Here is a 14,269-nt window from a genome sequence, read left to right as displayed (position 1 = left end):
TAAAATTATGAATGAAAAAGGAGAGGTCACAACCAACACCAATGAAATTGGAAGGATTATTAGAAACTTTTATCAGCAGCTTTATGCCAATAAATTAAACAATCTGGAAGAGATGGAGGCCTTCCTGGAAACCTATAAACTACCAAGACTGAAACAGGAAGAAATAGATTTCTTAAATAGGCCAATTAACTATGAAGAAATTGAGTCAGTGATAAACAACCTTCCAAATAATAAAACTCCAGGCCCAGACGGTTTTCCTGGGGAATTCTACCAAACATTCAAAGAAGAAATAATACCTATTCTCCTAAAGCTATTTCAAAAAATAGAAACAGAAGGAAAGCTACCAAACTCATTCTATGAGGCTAATATTACCTTGATCCCCAAACCAGGCAAAGACCCCCTCAAAAAGGAGAATTACAGACCGATTTCTCTAATGAATATGGATGCCAAAATCCTCAACAAGATCCTTGCTAATAGAATCCAACAGTTCATTAAAAGGATTATCCATCATGACCAAGTGGGATTCATCCCTGGGATGCAAACGTGGTTCAACATTTGCAAATTGATCAGTGTGAGACATCATATCAACAAGAAAAGACTCAGGAACCATATGATCCTCTCAATTGATGCAGAAAAAGCATTTGACAAAATACAGCATCCTTTCCTGATTAAAACCCTTCAGAGTGTAGGAATAGAGGGTACATTTCTCAATCTCATAAAAGCCATCTATGAAAAGCCTACTGCAAGCATTATTCTCAATGGGGAAAAGCTGGAAGCCTTTCCCTTAAGATCAGGAACACGACAAGGATGCCCACTCTCGCCACTATTATTCAACATAGTACTAGAAGTCCTTGCAACAGCAATCAGAAGACAAAAAGGGATCAAAGGTATCCAAATCGGCAAAGAAGAAGTCAAACTGTCTCTCTTTGCAGATGACATGATACTCTATATGGAAAACCCAAAGGAATCCACTCCCAAACTATTAGAAGTTATAGAACAATTCAGTAAGGTGGCAGGATACAAAATCAATGCCCAGAAATCAGTTGCATTTCTATACACGAATAACGAGACTGAAGAAAGAGAAATTAGGGAATCCATCCCATTTACAATAGCACCAAAAACCATACGTTACCTTGGAATTAACCAGAGATGTAAAGGATCAATATTCTAGAAACTAAAAATCACTCTTGAAAGACATTGAGGAAGAAACNACTATAGATCACTTTTGAAAGATATTGAGGAAGACATAAAAAGATGGAAAAATATTCCATGCTCATGGATTGGAAGAATTAACATAGTTAAAATGTCCATACTACCCAGAGCAATCTACACTTTCAATGCTATCCCGATCAAAATACCGAGGACATTTTTCAAAGAACTGGAACAAATAGTCCTTAAATTTGTATGGAACCAGAAAAGGCCCCGAATCTCCAAGGAACTGTTGAAAAGGAAAAACAAAGCTGGGGGCATCACAATGCCGGATTTCGAGCTGTACTACAAAGCTGTGATCACAAAGACAGCATGGTACTGGCACAAAAACAGACACATCGACCAATGGAACAGAATAGAGAACCCAGAAATGGACCCTCGGCTCTTTGGGCAACTAATCTTTGATAAAGCAGGAAAAAACATCCGGTGGAAAAAAGACAGTCTCTTCAATAAATGGTGCTGGGAAAATTGGACAGCTACATGCAAAAGAATGAAACTTGACCACTCTCTCACACCATACACAAAAATAAACTCCAAATGGATGAAAGACCTCAATGTGAGACAGGAATCCATCAAAATCCTAGAGGAGAACATGGGCAGCAACCTCTGTGACATCGGCCAAAGCAACCTTTTTCACGACACATCTCCAAAGGCAAGAGAAATAAAAGATAAAATGAACTTATGGGACTTTATCAGGATAAAGAGCTTCTGCACAGCCAAGGAAACAGTCAAAAAAACTAAGAGACAGCCCACGGAATGGGAGAATATATTTGCAAAGGACACCACAGATAAAGGACTGGTATCCAAGATCTACAAAGAACTTCTCAAACTCAATACACGAGAAACAAATAAACAAATCATAAAATGGGCAGAAGATATGAACAGACACTTTTCCAATGAAGACATACAAATGGCTAACAGACACATGAAAAAATGTTCAAAATCATTAGCCATCAGGGAAATTCAAATCAAAACCACACTGAGATACCACCTTACGCCAGTTAGAATGGAAAAAATAGACAAGGCAAGAAACAACAATTGCTGGAGAGGATATGGGGAAAGGGGATCCTTCCTACATTGTTGGTGGGAATGCAAGTTGGTGCAGCCACTCTGGAAAACAGTGTGGAGGTCCCTTAAAAAGTTAAAAATTGAGCTACCCTATGACCCAGCCATTGCACTACTAGGTATTTACCCCAAAGAGACAGACCTAGTGAAGAGAAGGGCCATATGCACCCCAATGTTCATAGCAGCATTGCCCACAATAGCTACATCGTGGAAGGAGCCGAGATGCCCTTCAACAGATGACTGGATTAAGAAGTTGTTGTCCATGTATACAATGGAATATTACTCAGCTATCAGAAAGAACGAGTTCTCAACATTTGCTGCAACATGGACGGCACTGGAGGAGATAATGCTAAGTGAAATAAGTCAAGCAGAGAAAGACAATTATCATATGATTTCTCTCATCTATGGAACATAAGAACTAGGAAGATCAGTAGGGGAAGAAAGGGATAAAGAATGCGGGGGTAATCAGAAGGGGGAATGAAGCATGAGAGACTATGGACTCTGAGAAACAAACTGAGGGCTTCAGAGGGGAGGGGGGTGGGGGAATGGGATCGACTGTGATGGGTAGTAAGGAGGGCACGTATTGCATGGTGCACTGGGTGTTATACGCAACTAATGAAGCATCGAACTTTACATCAGAAACCAGGGATGTACTGTATGGTGACTAATATAATAAAAAGCATTAAAATAAAGAAAAGACAATGGGATTCAATTTTAGAATTCATGTATTTATTGTTGGGGCAGATATTTACAATGTGCACCCTCTGGGGGTCCCAGGGAGGCTCAGTAGGTTAAGAGTCTGACTCTTGGGGCGCCTGGNCGCCTGGGTGGCACAGCGGTTGAGCGTCTGCCTTCGGCTCAGGGCGTGATCCCGGCGTTATGGGATCGAGCCCCACATCAGGCTCCTCCGCTATGAGCCTGCTTCTTCCTCTCCCACTCCCCCTGCTTGTGTTCCCTCTCTTGCTGGCTGTCTCTATCTCTGTCGAATAAATAAATAAAATCTTTAAAAAAAAAAAAAGAGTCTGACTCTTGGTTTCCATTCAGGTCATGATCTCAGGGACCCGGGATCAAGGCCCATGTCAGGCCCTAGGTGCAGTGCAGAGTCTGCTTATCCTTCATCTCTAGTCCCCCACCCCCCCCAAATAAATAAATAAAATATCAAAAGAATGCATAAAGAAAGATAATTACAGTGGATAGTTAAGCTGTTACTAAAGCTTAAAAGTCACCTAACCACTTGGGAGTGACTTAAATTTTTCTAACTAAATATTCACTGGTGCTTTTTTTCATAAAATATGCTGAATGTTAGCACATTTTATGTTAGAAAGAGGCATGTGTCCATTTAATTAACTGCTTTGCTTTTGAGAAACAAATAGCAGGAGAAGTTGCTTTAACTAAATTAGGTGTTCTCAGATTCAAAAAGTTTTTTTGTGTTGTTGCTGTTTGGTTACTACTTGTCTGGCAGTAGTTGCACCCTGCGTTGTATTCCTTATTTCGTGTAGTTAGCCATTCCCATTTAAACTACTCAGCCATTTGACCAGCTTGCCTGTCTCCCTAGTTTTTAGTCAAAAGGTAAGGTTTTAGGGGCGCCTGCCTGGCTCAGATGGTAGATCACGTGACTCTTAATGTCGAGATTGTGAGTTTGAGCCCCACATTGGATGTAGAGATTACTTACAAAAAATAAAGTAAGAAAATAATTTTTAAAAAGGCAAGGTTTTTATTAACAGGGAAATCTGCCACTCAGTTTATGATACACTTGAAGGAATAGTTTTACCAATTTATTTTATTTATACTTACTCTCTAAATCTAGACATTCATTGTTTCCTGGTAAATTACATTACGTTTTCTTAAAATTCTTTCCTTAAATATGGGTAACCCAAAGTGGGCACTGTTGTTTGTGTTAGGTTTGAGCTAGGTAAAGTTTGTTTTCCCATTAATTTTAAGTCATTTTTCTAATTTGATGTAAATTTTATATTTTTTTAAATTAAGGTATAATTTACATTAAAATTCATCTTTTTTAGTATAAAGTTTTGCAGATTTTGACAATTTATATGGTCATGTTTCCACCATGATAAGATACAGAACAGTTCTATCACTGCCATTACCCCTTGCCCTGTGTTCCTTTTGTGGCCAACCCTTCCGCACTGGCAACCACTGATCTATGCTCTGTCCCCTATGATAAGAATGTCATATAAATGGAACCATTCAGTATATGCTTTTTTGAATCTGGTTTCTTTTACTTGGCATGATGGATTTGAAATTCATCCATGTTGTTTTGTGAATGAATAGTTTGTCCCTTTTTATTACCAAGTAGTGTTTATTGTATGGGTGTACCACAGTTTATTTATCCATTCCCTACTAGAGATACATTTGGGTTGTTTCCAGTTTCTAACGGTTATGAATAAAGCTGCCATGAACATTTGCATACAGGTTTTTCTGTCAACATAGATTTTTATTTAACTTGGGTAAAAACCTAGGAATGGGATTGCAGGTTTGTATGGTTAAGTATATTTTTAACTCTATAAGAAACTTCCGAAACCAATTTTTAAAGTGGCAGTACCACTTTGCTTTCCCACCAGGAATGTATGAAAGTTCTAGTTGCTCAATATCCTTGTCATTATTTGGTTTCATCAACTTTTCTGATTTTAGCCGTCCTATTGGGTATGAAGTAGTGTCTCATTGTGGTTTTGTTTTGCATTTCTCTCATGCCTAACGATGTTTAGCATTTCTGTGTATCTTCTTGAAGTGTTCTTTATGTAGTCTATATTCAAGTCCTTTATCAGACATGTGTTTGCAAATATTTATTCCCAATCTATGATTTGTTTTAACAGTGCTTTTGAAGGAGAAGAAACTCTGAATTTTGATGAAAATTCTTATTTATCACTTTCTTGGGATTTTGGTGTCATATATAAGAAATCTTTGCCTGGTCACAAAGATTTTCTTCCATGTTTCCTTCTAGAAATTTAATAGTTTTAGTTTATTACATTTAGAGAAGTATATGATCCATTTTGAGGTATGAAGTGGTTTTTTTTTTTCACATATGAATATCCAGTTGTTACAACACTATCTTTTGAAAAGACTAAAGTGAATTTTTAACTATTAAAATTTAAAAAAAAAATAAGTTACCCGGGCGCCTGGGTGGCACAGTGGTTAAGCGTCTGCCTTCGGCTCAGGGCATGATCCTAGCATTATGGGATCGAGCCCCACATCAGGCTCTTCCGCTATGAGGCTGCTTCTTCCTCTCCCACTCCCCCGCTTGTGTTCCCTCTCTAGCTGGCTGTCTCTATCTCTGTCAAATAAATAAATAAAATCTTTAAAAAAAAATAAGTTACCTAGTGATGATCACATTAAGATTATTGTCTCTCTCACTTAAATAATTTTATTATTTAAAATTGAAAGAACACATTGTCCTAAATACGCTAAGCTTTAAGTTGCTCACAATTGAAATATGAGTTTAACTTTTCTCTCATGAAAAGTTTTTGTACTTATTTTTTAAAATCAAAGAATTGTTTATTTCCATAGTCATAATAGCAAATCCAAGAATAGTAATCTCAAAACCTAAATTCCAAATTCAAGAAATTTCCTAGAGTTAGAGCACATTATAATGAAGAGGCATTATATTCTTGAAAATTGAGTCACAAAAATTGTGGCGCAAAATAGTAATGCAACGTTTTAAAGAAGAATTAATTATACCTTGCTCTGTTCCCATAGCACTTTGTCAAACTTACAATATGGTTCTTTGTATTCTGTTTTACAAATGTTTCTTTGTTGTTCCCTTTCACAAACTCAAGGGCAAAGGCTGTGAATTAGATTTTTATTTCCTAGTGCCTAGCAAGGGTCTAAAACCCAAAAGGCAGCAAAAAAAAATGTTACATTGAGTAGCACAAAAAAGTTTTTCAGTGCAAGTATTAACAAGTATTGGTTTGGTGATAATACATACAGATTTTATGTTACAATATTTCAGTGATTTTAAGGTGTGTATCATTTTATATTTTGGCATTTTGGAAATAGGGTTGCTTCTCCAATTGATGGCATCTTACAATTGCTTTACGCCCAACGGGAGATAGGATGCATGCATTTCAGTTGAGTTCTGCACATTGTGGGTACTACATGTGTTGAACTTCATTGCCTTCTAAAATGTCTTCAAAAAGATTGTACTGTGATTTGACATTGAAACAAAAATTGTTATGTGGGCAGAATGGCATGGAAACAACAGCAGGGAGTAAATCTGGTATTAGTGAAGCACGTATGTCTGTGTCAACAAGAGCTTTTTCAAAAACTATAAGGAAGAAGAAGGCATCATATCATTTAAATTGCAAGAGGTTTTTTTTTTTTTAAAGTAGTATATAAAACTATGTGATTTATATTTCATTGGCATCTTAGATTTGATGAAATATAGAAGTTTTGCTCTTTCTGGACTAGCTAAGAGGAAAATGGAGTCAAAACAATTACTTGTTGTATGCTGGGAGATGGAAGATATGCTGAAGACTGGACTATGGCATAACAGGGTGCTCATCTAGAATAAAGAGCAATCTGCAAAATATGTATTTCAAGTTATCTTTCAAGCATTTGACTTAAGAGACTGAAAATCAATTGATTGATTACTTAAAAGCCAAAAAGACTCAAGGTACTAGGTAGTAATCGGTATGGTTTTATGAAGACCCAATTCTATCAATTCAACTTAATTTTTCTTTTTGAAAAAGTATGTGCTTTTTAGACAAATAATAGGGCTTAGGGAAATAAATCAGAAACAAAACTTCTGTTTCAATTTTATATGACATAATTGATGACAAAGTAGAAGATGGGTGTGGATCAGTGAATGTTTTTCCAAAAGTATAGACCGAGCAGTCAATAGCCTCTAAAGTATTTATTATATTTGACTTGTCCATCTACCCAACTTATTGACCTCTTTTTTAATTCCATTTTCTGTCACCTCTTAAGTTCAGAAGAGAAATCCAAATGACCTTGGCAAAACTGATGCCTGTTTTGATTACATATGGATATAGTTTTAATAATGACAGTGAAAGACTTAGGTTTGTGTCTTTTGTGTCTTACGAGGTTTAATCTTTTCTCCACATAAGGGAGCTGGAGAAACAACATTGTAAGCTGGAGATACAAAATTGTAATAGTTAATATTTAAAAAAAATGAATGGCTTGTAATAAGGTCTAAGCGTATTCTAATAATTTGACATAAATTAGTATTATTTAGAATTATCTTACGTATTAAGATAGAAAATAACATTTAAAATATATTGAGAATCCCAAAAGCTTTTTTTCTGACTACTGTTTTAAAGACAGTTTTTGTGTTAAAGAAACAATAATTATCTGAAGCTTTGACCATTTACCTTGTTTATAGTTACCAGTCGTGGTAAACAATGTATTATTAACTATTTAGTTGAGGCATACCACATAATAGGGGAATGTTTTTAATCCTATGTCATATGCCAAATTGGTATTATTATTTCTAGTCATCTTTTATATTTCTAATGTGTTATTAACTCTCAAGGGATGAGAGTAAAATAAGAAACTGTAATATTTAAATTATATTCAGATTTCTTTGATGATTGTGAAGTTAATATCAGCATTTTACACTGTTTTAGGGTCATTGTATGCTGCTCGTAAAGATTTCTGGTTGGTGGAATGCTGAATATATCTCTTCTGTTACCGTATTGGTATATTACTTAAGTGAATACAGCACAAATATGTGAACTCTTCCCTTCTAAAGCAATGTTAATTCAACTCTGTGGAACAGCATATAGTAAAGTTGTTATTAAACACATTAACTTGTGCCCCATGCTAAGTTATGACTGTTGCTTTCATCAAAGTCATCAATGATCTCCATGTTCCTAAAGTCTGTGGTCAGTTTTCAGTGTTCTTACATGAATTTCAGTAGCATTTGTCTTTCCCTTCTCCTGGAGATGTTTTTTCATGCCTTTCAGAACATTACAATCCCTTGATTTTCTTCCAGTTTCCCTGACCGCTCCTTCTTAGTCTCCTTGCTTATCTTTGCTCTTCTCTCTGACACCTTCATGTTGGGGTGCTATGGGGCTCATGTCACTATCTTCTCCATTTGTGCTCAGGCCCTTGGAATGTCATTTTCTTGTATTTGCTTTAATTACCATCTATATGCTTATGACTCCTAAATTTATATTTCCAGCTCAGAGCTCTTCTCCAAACTCCACACTCCTATAACCAGCAGCTACCACACATCTCCACTTGGGTAACATGTCCAGAACTTAATCCCAGTATTTGCCACCGCCTGCCACCTTCTCTACCTGCAGACTCCCCCATCTCAGTTAGAGGCGGCTCTGTTCTTGTTGCTTAGTTGACATCTCTCTTTCTTTCATGCCCTCATCCAATCTGTTAGGAAATCCTCTTGACTCTACTTTTAAAATATATCTAGATTCTGATTGCTTCTCACTATCTCCATTCTTACTACCCTAGGCCAAGCCATCATCATCTACCTAGATTACTGCAACAGTCTCTAAGCTGGTGTGCCTGTTCCCATCCTTTCTCCCCTTTCATGGTCTTTTCTCAACACAGCCAACAGAGTAATTATTTTATAATGCAAGTCCAGTTATATCATATGTTTTATTTTCTATTTATTTTTTAAAGATTTATTTATTTATTTTATGGAGAGAGAGAGTGTGAGAGCATGAATGGGGGGAGGGGCGGAGGGAGAGGGAGAGAAGCAGACTCTCTGTTGAGTGTGGAGCCGGGTGTGTGGCTCCTTGAGATCATGACCTGAGCCAAAATCAAGAGTTGGACACTTAACCGACTGAACCACCCAGGTGCCCCATATCATACATGTTTTAAAGCCTTCCAGTTGCTCCCTGCTATACTCAGAGGAAAAAGTACCTACAGCAGCCTACAAGGTCCTATGCAGTTTGGCTCCTTTGTTACTTTTCTAACTTTTCTCATCTACTGGTCTTCCCCTCCACTTAGCCTCATCAAAGCCTTTGCTGCTTTTGAAACACATTAGGTAAAGACCTGTCTCTGGACTGTGCGTGGCACTGGTTGTCCCTTTGCCTGGAACACTTTTCTGCAGTATCTCTGTGCCCATTCCCTTGTCTTCAGGGCTGCATGTGCAGTTCTCACTGAAAGTCATTTGTAGGGCACCTCCCAGGGTTGTGCACTGTCAGCCTGCTCAGCTCTGTGCTGTGACTCTACCCACTTTAAATCTTTTTGTAAATGTCACTTCTTTGTGAAGCCAATCCCAAGCACCCAGTTTAAAATTTGAAGTCATGTTGGCTTTTCTGATATCACTTTTGTTGTGTTTTACCCCTCCCCACCTTAGCACTTACCACTTTCTAGTATATTACTATGTTGATTTACTTGCTATTTTGATTGTCTTCTTTCCTTTACTAGAATGTAAGCTCCATGAAGGCAGGTATTTTTGGTTATTTTATTTACTCTCTACATTAAATGCCTAGAACAATACCTGGTATATAGGGAGATGCTCAACAAATATTTGTTGAATAAATAATTTAAGATACCTTGGGTTTTTAGATGTATTTAAAATAGAGGAGAAAGAAGATTAAATCAGTGAGTTTTTAAATTTATCACATATATATTTACTAGGATATTAAAACTTCAATTTTTTAAGGTTTTATCTTCCACCCCAGTATATCCAAATGTGCTTTATGCCACAGAAAAAATTGATAGCTTACATTCAGAAAACTTGGTAGTTTATGAAGCAAAGGAGTTTCAAGTGATAATACAACTCAGCAGCTATGTTTGATAAAGCTTTTCCAAGTCTAATTAGCATCTATGGATCTTCTAGTAGCAATTAAAAAATCTCTGCACATTATTGATCCATAAATAATATTATAGCTTGCTTTACTGTTATTTGTGGTACACTATAGTAAAAAATGAATGTTATTCACCTGCAAATATTGATCAAGTCATTAACATCATTAGTGAATTAAGCTACAGTAGTTTTTTAAGTGGTTAAGTAGTGAGCTAGGAGAAAGGACATATTTATAATATATTTTTATCATGACGTGGTACCCTCTCTGTAAAGTGATGACACAGCCAGTGTTTACATGTAAGCAAAAGGAGTAAGAGGTTTTTTTTTTTTAAGAAATGGAAAGAATGTTTATCAAAGGATTTGAAGCAATATGTATTAATAGTACAACAGCCCTTACTAACGTCTCATATATATTCAAAGCCTCCGTTAACATGATTTGGAAAAGAGGAGATGGATTACCTTCTTCACAGTTATGACTCCAACTTGGAAATTGGGATCTGTGTTAATGTCAAAGGCATCTGCACCATCTCCATCCACAATGGTGTATTTCATCTCTGCATTGATTCCTTCATCCAAGTCCTTGGCAAACACTCTACCCACAGTGGAGCTAACTGGAGCCGATTCCAGCACACTCATCTGATAATGTTCTGTGAAGAAAGGTCACAACATGCATTCTTGTCATCTTTTGCTGTAAAAAATACCTAGGCAGTATCAAATCATATCAGGCATGCCGGAAAAGACGTCTTTCTCCTGGTTCAAGAATTAAAACTGAGTTTTACTGAGATCCAAAGAAACTGAGCAGACAGTATGAGGTCTTAGCCTATACTGGATGTTTGATAAGGAGGGGCCAAAATAGCTTGACCTAATCCTAAGAATAGGACAGAATAAAAACAAAAATATTTCTTATCTCAGTGAATCCACCTTCAGAGTGGAAGGAGTTACCTTGCTTTCCAGTCTTTCAGTCCCTCCTAATGAACTATTTCCTCAACTATTAATTCCTTCTGAGAAAGAAAAAAACATTGTGATTGCAAAGTACATATTTATTCTGTTCAAATTTTAAATGCCCATATTTTTCTTAGTGGCCAAGCCAGTGTATGGAGTTTCCATTTCTTTGGCCACCTGCCCAAGTTTAATGGTGATCAGTGATCTGTAAAGGAGGAATAACTGCAGAGAGCAAACTCCCACCAGCTCCATGTGTTGTCCATCAGTGTGTCCTTGCACTTGGTTCTGCCCAGTGGAAATCTCTGTTGTTTCTTCTCTTATTCCAGAATAGAATACCCCAAAAGTTCTCACAAATATAAGAATCTCAGAGTTGGTAACGTTCTCCTTCTCAGCTTCACAATTAAATTTAGTTCCTTTTCATCTCCACAGAGGCTCAGAGTCTTCACTCACTTACCTTCTCTGGGGCTCAACTTTTTGACGTTCTTCATTATTTTGTCAATCAAAATGTGACTGACTAAATAACAAAGAAAATCACACAATCACATTTTCAATATGTTCATGGTATCTTTTATTCTAGTATGTATTGTAAGCTACAGGGAAGCCTAGGATGTGAGGGCTTGAGTTTCATGAAGATTTGGGGAGGTTGACAGCACCCAACCAGCTCACAGCACCCTCCCTTGCACAGGAGAAGAAGTAATGCCTGTCCTTTGCACATACAAGCTAGGAAATTGCTAATGTCTGTACTAAGCTGGCAGGCACTTGGATTTCATGATCTCTTTCCATTCTCTTCCAAAGTTGTTGATGGATTAGACTTTGCTATTGCAGAACTTTTGGGAAAAATAAACAAGTATCTTTCCCACACCAGGAAAACTATGTATTCTGTGTTTAAAAAAGCATATACATATAATTTCTACATGTGATGCATTATATTAGAAATAAATAGCCTGAGATCTTGATATTCCATTAAATTTGGTTCAGTTAAAGGTAACTAAGTTTGTCCAATATAAAATAGTAGAAGTGTCATTTTGCCAACATCCCATGATCAGTTATGGTAATATTTATAAAAAGGAAGGAAAATTGAATTTTTAAAATGAGCAGTGAGAAGATTAATAAGGCAGAGAGTTTATCCAAGGTAGGTTTATGGAATAGTGAGATCATTTAAACTTTGTTTTAGCAAACAGATGGGGAGATATTTAATGGTGAGATAAAGACAATGTTTTAAAAGTCCAAAAATAATTATGATTTTAGAGGAAGGAGAGATGATGCGCAAAGAATGCTTGCAGGCAGATTACTTTTTTACATTTACATTTTGTCTTCTGTGCAACACAGTCCTTGCTTCTGCTCTATGCTAGATTCCCTATTACTTTGAAAAAGTGGCAACTCGAAATGTTTGCTTAGGAATGGGTGTTAAGATGTTGGTTTGTGGGGCAGGACTGTGTTGCGTTACGCTGTTGTAAAGTTGTCATGTTTGGGGTGATATGACTTTCCTGCAGTTTGTCTAAATCCACGTACTTACAAGCTATGTAATAACTTGCTGCTTTTGCCCTTTCTGTCTTCATCAGAGACACTGTCGAGTGTCAGATTTAAAAAGCCAAATAGGGTAGTTAAGGATGTTCAAGAATCTGTAGTCTACAGTGTGTACAGTGTGAGCCATTCATGAAGTAATAAAGATGGAACCCACAGAAAGTAAGAAACCAATCCATATGGCATTTCACTAACGGTTCCATGATGCACTGCTGTACTGTAGGACTGATCAGCTTAGTAGCCTGCTTCGTTGCACCACTTGTGAAATGCTTACCTAGTATTCTGCCTTTTTGTTTCATGAAATATCATGGGGTCTGTGTATACCAGTTTTATGAGAATATTTGAATTTCCTTCCTGTCTTTGCATAGATAAAAGAGATGACCCACTTGGTCTGGCTGACTCAATATAGCTGTTCAGCTGATAGTCTGGTTTGACCCTGTGTTTGTTTCTTTTCTTTTTCTTTCTTTCTTTCTTTTTTTTAAATCTGATTTTCCTGGTCAGGTCTTTCACCTGAAATTGTGTCTGTTAGTCTCATTTCTCCAACTGCTCCCTTTAGGCATCTGATTCTCACATTCACTTCTCCATTCCTGGGCTCCATTCCACAGTTATAGATAGCTTTATATTTCCACCTTCTTTAAGGACATTCAATCAGATTGTCCTGCTGTCCCTTCATATTCAAATCTGAATTTGTCTTCCTTCTTCCCTGCCACTAGTTCCACTATGCATCCTCTATTTCTTTCAGTACTAAGTTCTTCTTTCTGTCACCTAGACTTAAAACATCATAGTCGTCTTTGACTCCACGCTCTGCTGTGGTTCCTTCAGCCAAGAAATCAGGAGGCAGAAATCCATGTTTTCTTATTTGTCCCACTGCACTCTTTCTACTGTTTCCTTAAGTGCTTATCAGTTCAAATCTCAACCATTCTAAAAGCCTCCCTGATGGATTCCCCAGCTTCTGGTCGCCACTCCTGCCGGCCCATCCTGTACATGGCTGTCAGATTAGCCTTCCTTTAAGTCTCTGTCTAGCTCAGAAACTTTTCAGTGACTTCCTTTAGAAATCTAACACATTCAGAATATAGAAATATTTAGAAATATAACACATTTAAAACGCTAAAGAGCAGGTCTCCCTTTATAGGGGGTCTTTGAACATAAAGTCACATTTGCTGCTTTATTTCCAGGTCTTTATACTGTAGATGCATATTTTTCCTTATATGCAGGTTCTATTCGAATGAGCTCTAGGAGTGCAGAGATTTTGTTTTGTACACTGCTCTATATGCCATATCCAGATAGTGCCCGAAACAAATATTTTTTGAATGAATGAGTGGCTTCCCCCTTCTGGAATGTTTTTCTTTTTTCCTATTTAAATCTTTTATATTTTTTAGTGCCCTTTTAAAGTATCATCCTTTGATGAAGCCTTCATTCATCTTAGTTTATTTTGAAAGTTTCCTTCTGCACTACTCAAGTGGTACAGCAAATGCTACTTCTTGGTTAACTTTCGGTTAGCGTAGAATATGTACTTCCCAGCTGGATTTGAAGCTTCACAGGGGCAGGGACTGGGTTTCAAGCATCTTGTATCCCTCATTCCCAGTGCCATTAGAAAGCAGGTGGTTGGTACTCCTGTGAATTGACTGGTTAAGGTAGTCGCATGGACCGCTATGTGTTTACCTTCAGTTTGGCTTATTTTCTCCGTGTGCGTTCTCAACAGGACAGTATGGTCTCCTAGGGAACAAATACCAGTTTGGGGGAGGGGGAGATAGGAACAGAAATCTTAGATGCTACAATGGT

At 37.2% G+C, this 14,269-nt stretch overlaps 1 protein-coding gene across 5 annotated transcripts in view; it reads right to left on the bottom strand.

Moving 5' to 3' along the window:
• CDH20 (cadherin 20) overlaps window positions 1-14,269 on the bottom strand; it is a 215,768-nt gene that overhangs the window by 29,160 nt on the left and 172,339 nt on the right. For all 5 annotated transcript variants that reach the window (XM_034642847.1, XM_034642849.1, XM_034642848.1 and 2 more), the window contains exon 6: window positions 10,481-10,668. In XM_034642847.1, coding sequence (XP_034498738.1) covers window positions 10,481-10,668 — 188 coding nt within the window. The remainder of the gene's footprint in view (window positions 1-10,480; window positions 10,669-14,269) is intronic.

Source organism: Ailuropoda melanoleuca, chromosome 14 (assembly GCF_002007445.2).
Source record: "Ailuropoda melanoleuca isolate Jingjing chromosome 14, ASM200744v2, whole genome shotgun sequence".
NCBI classification, from domain to species: Eukaryota; Metazoa; Chordata; class Mammalia; order Carnivora; family Ursidae; genus Ailuropoda; species Ailuropoda melanoleuca.
This window is presented reverse-complemented; position numbering and strand designations above follow the sequence as displayed.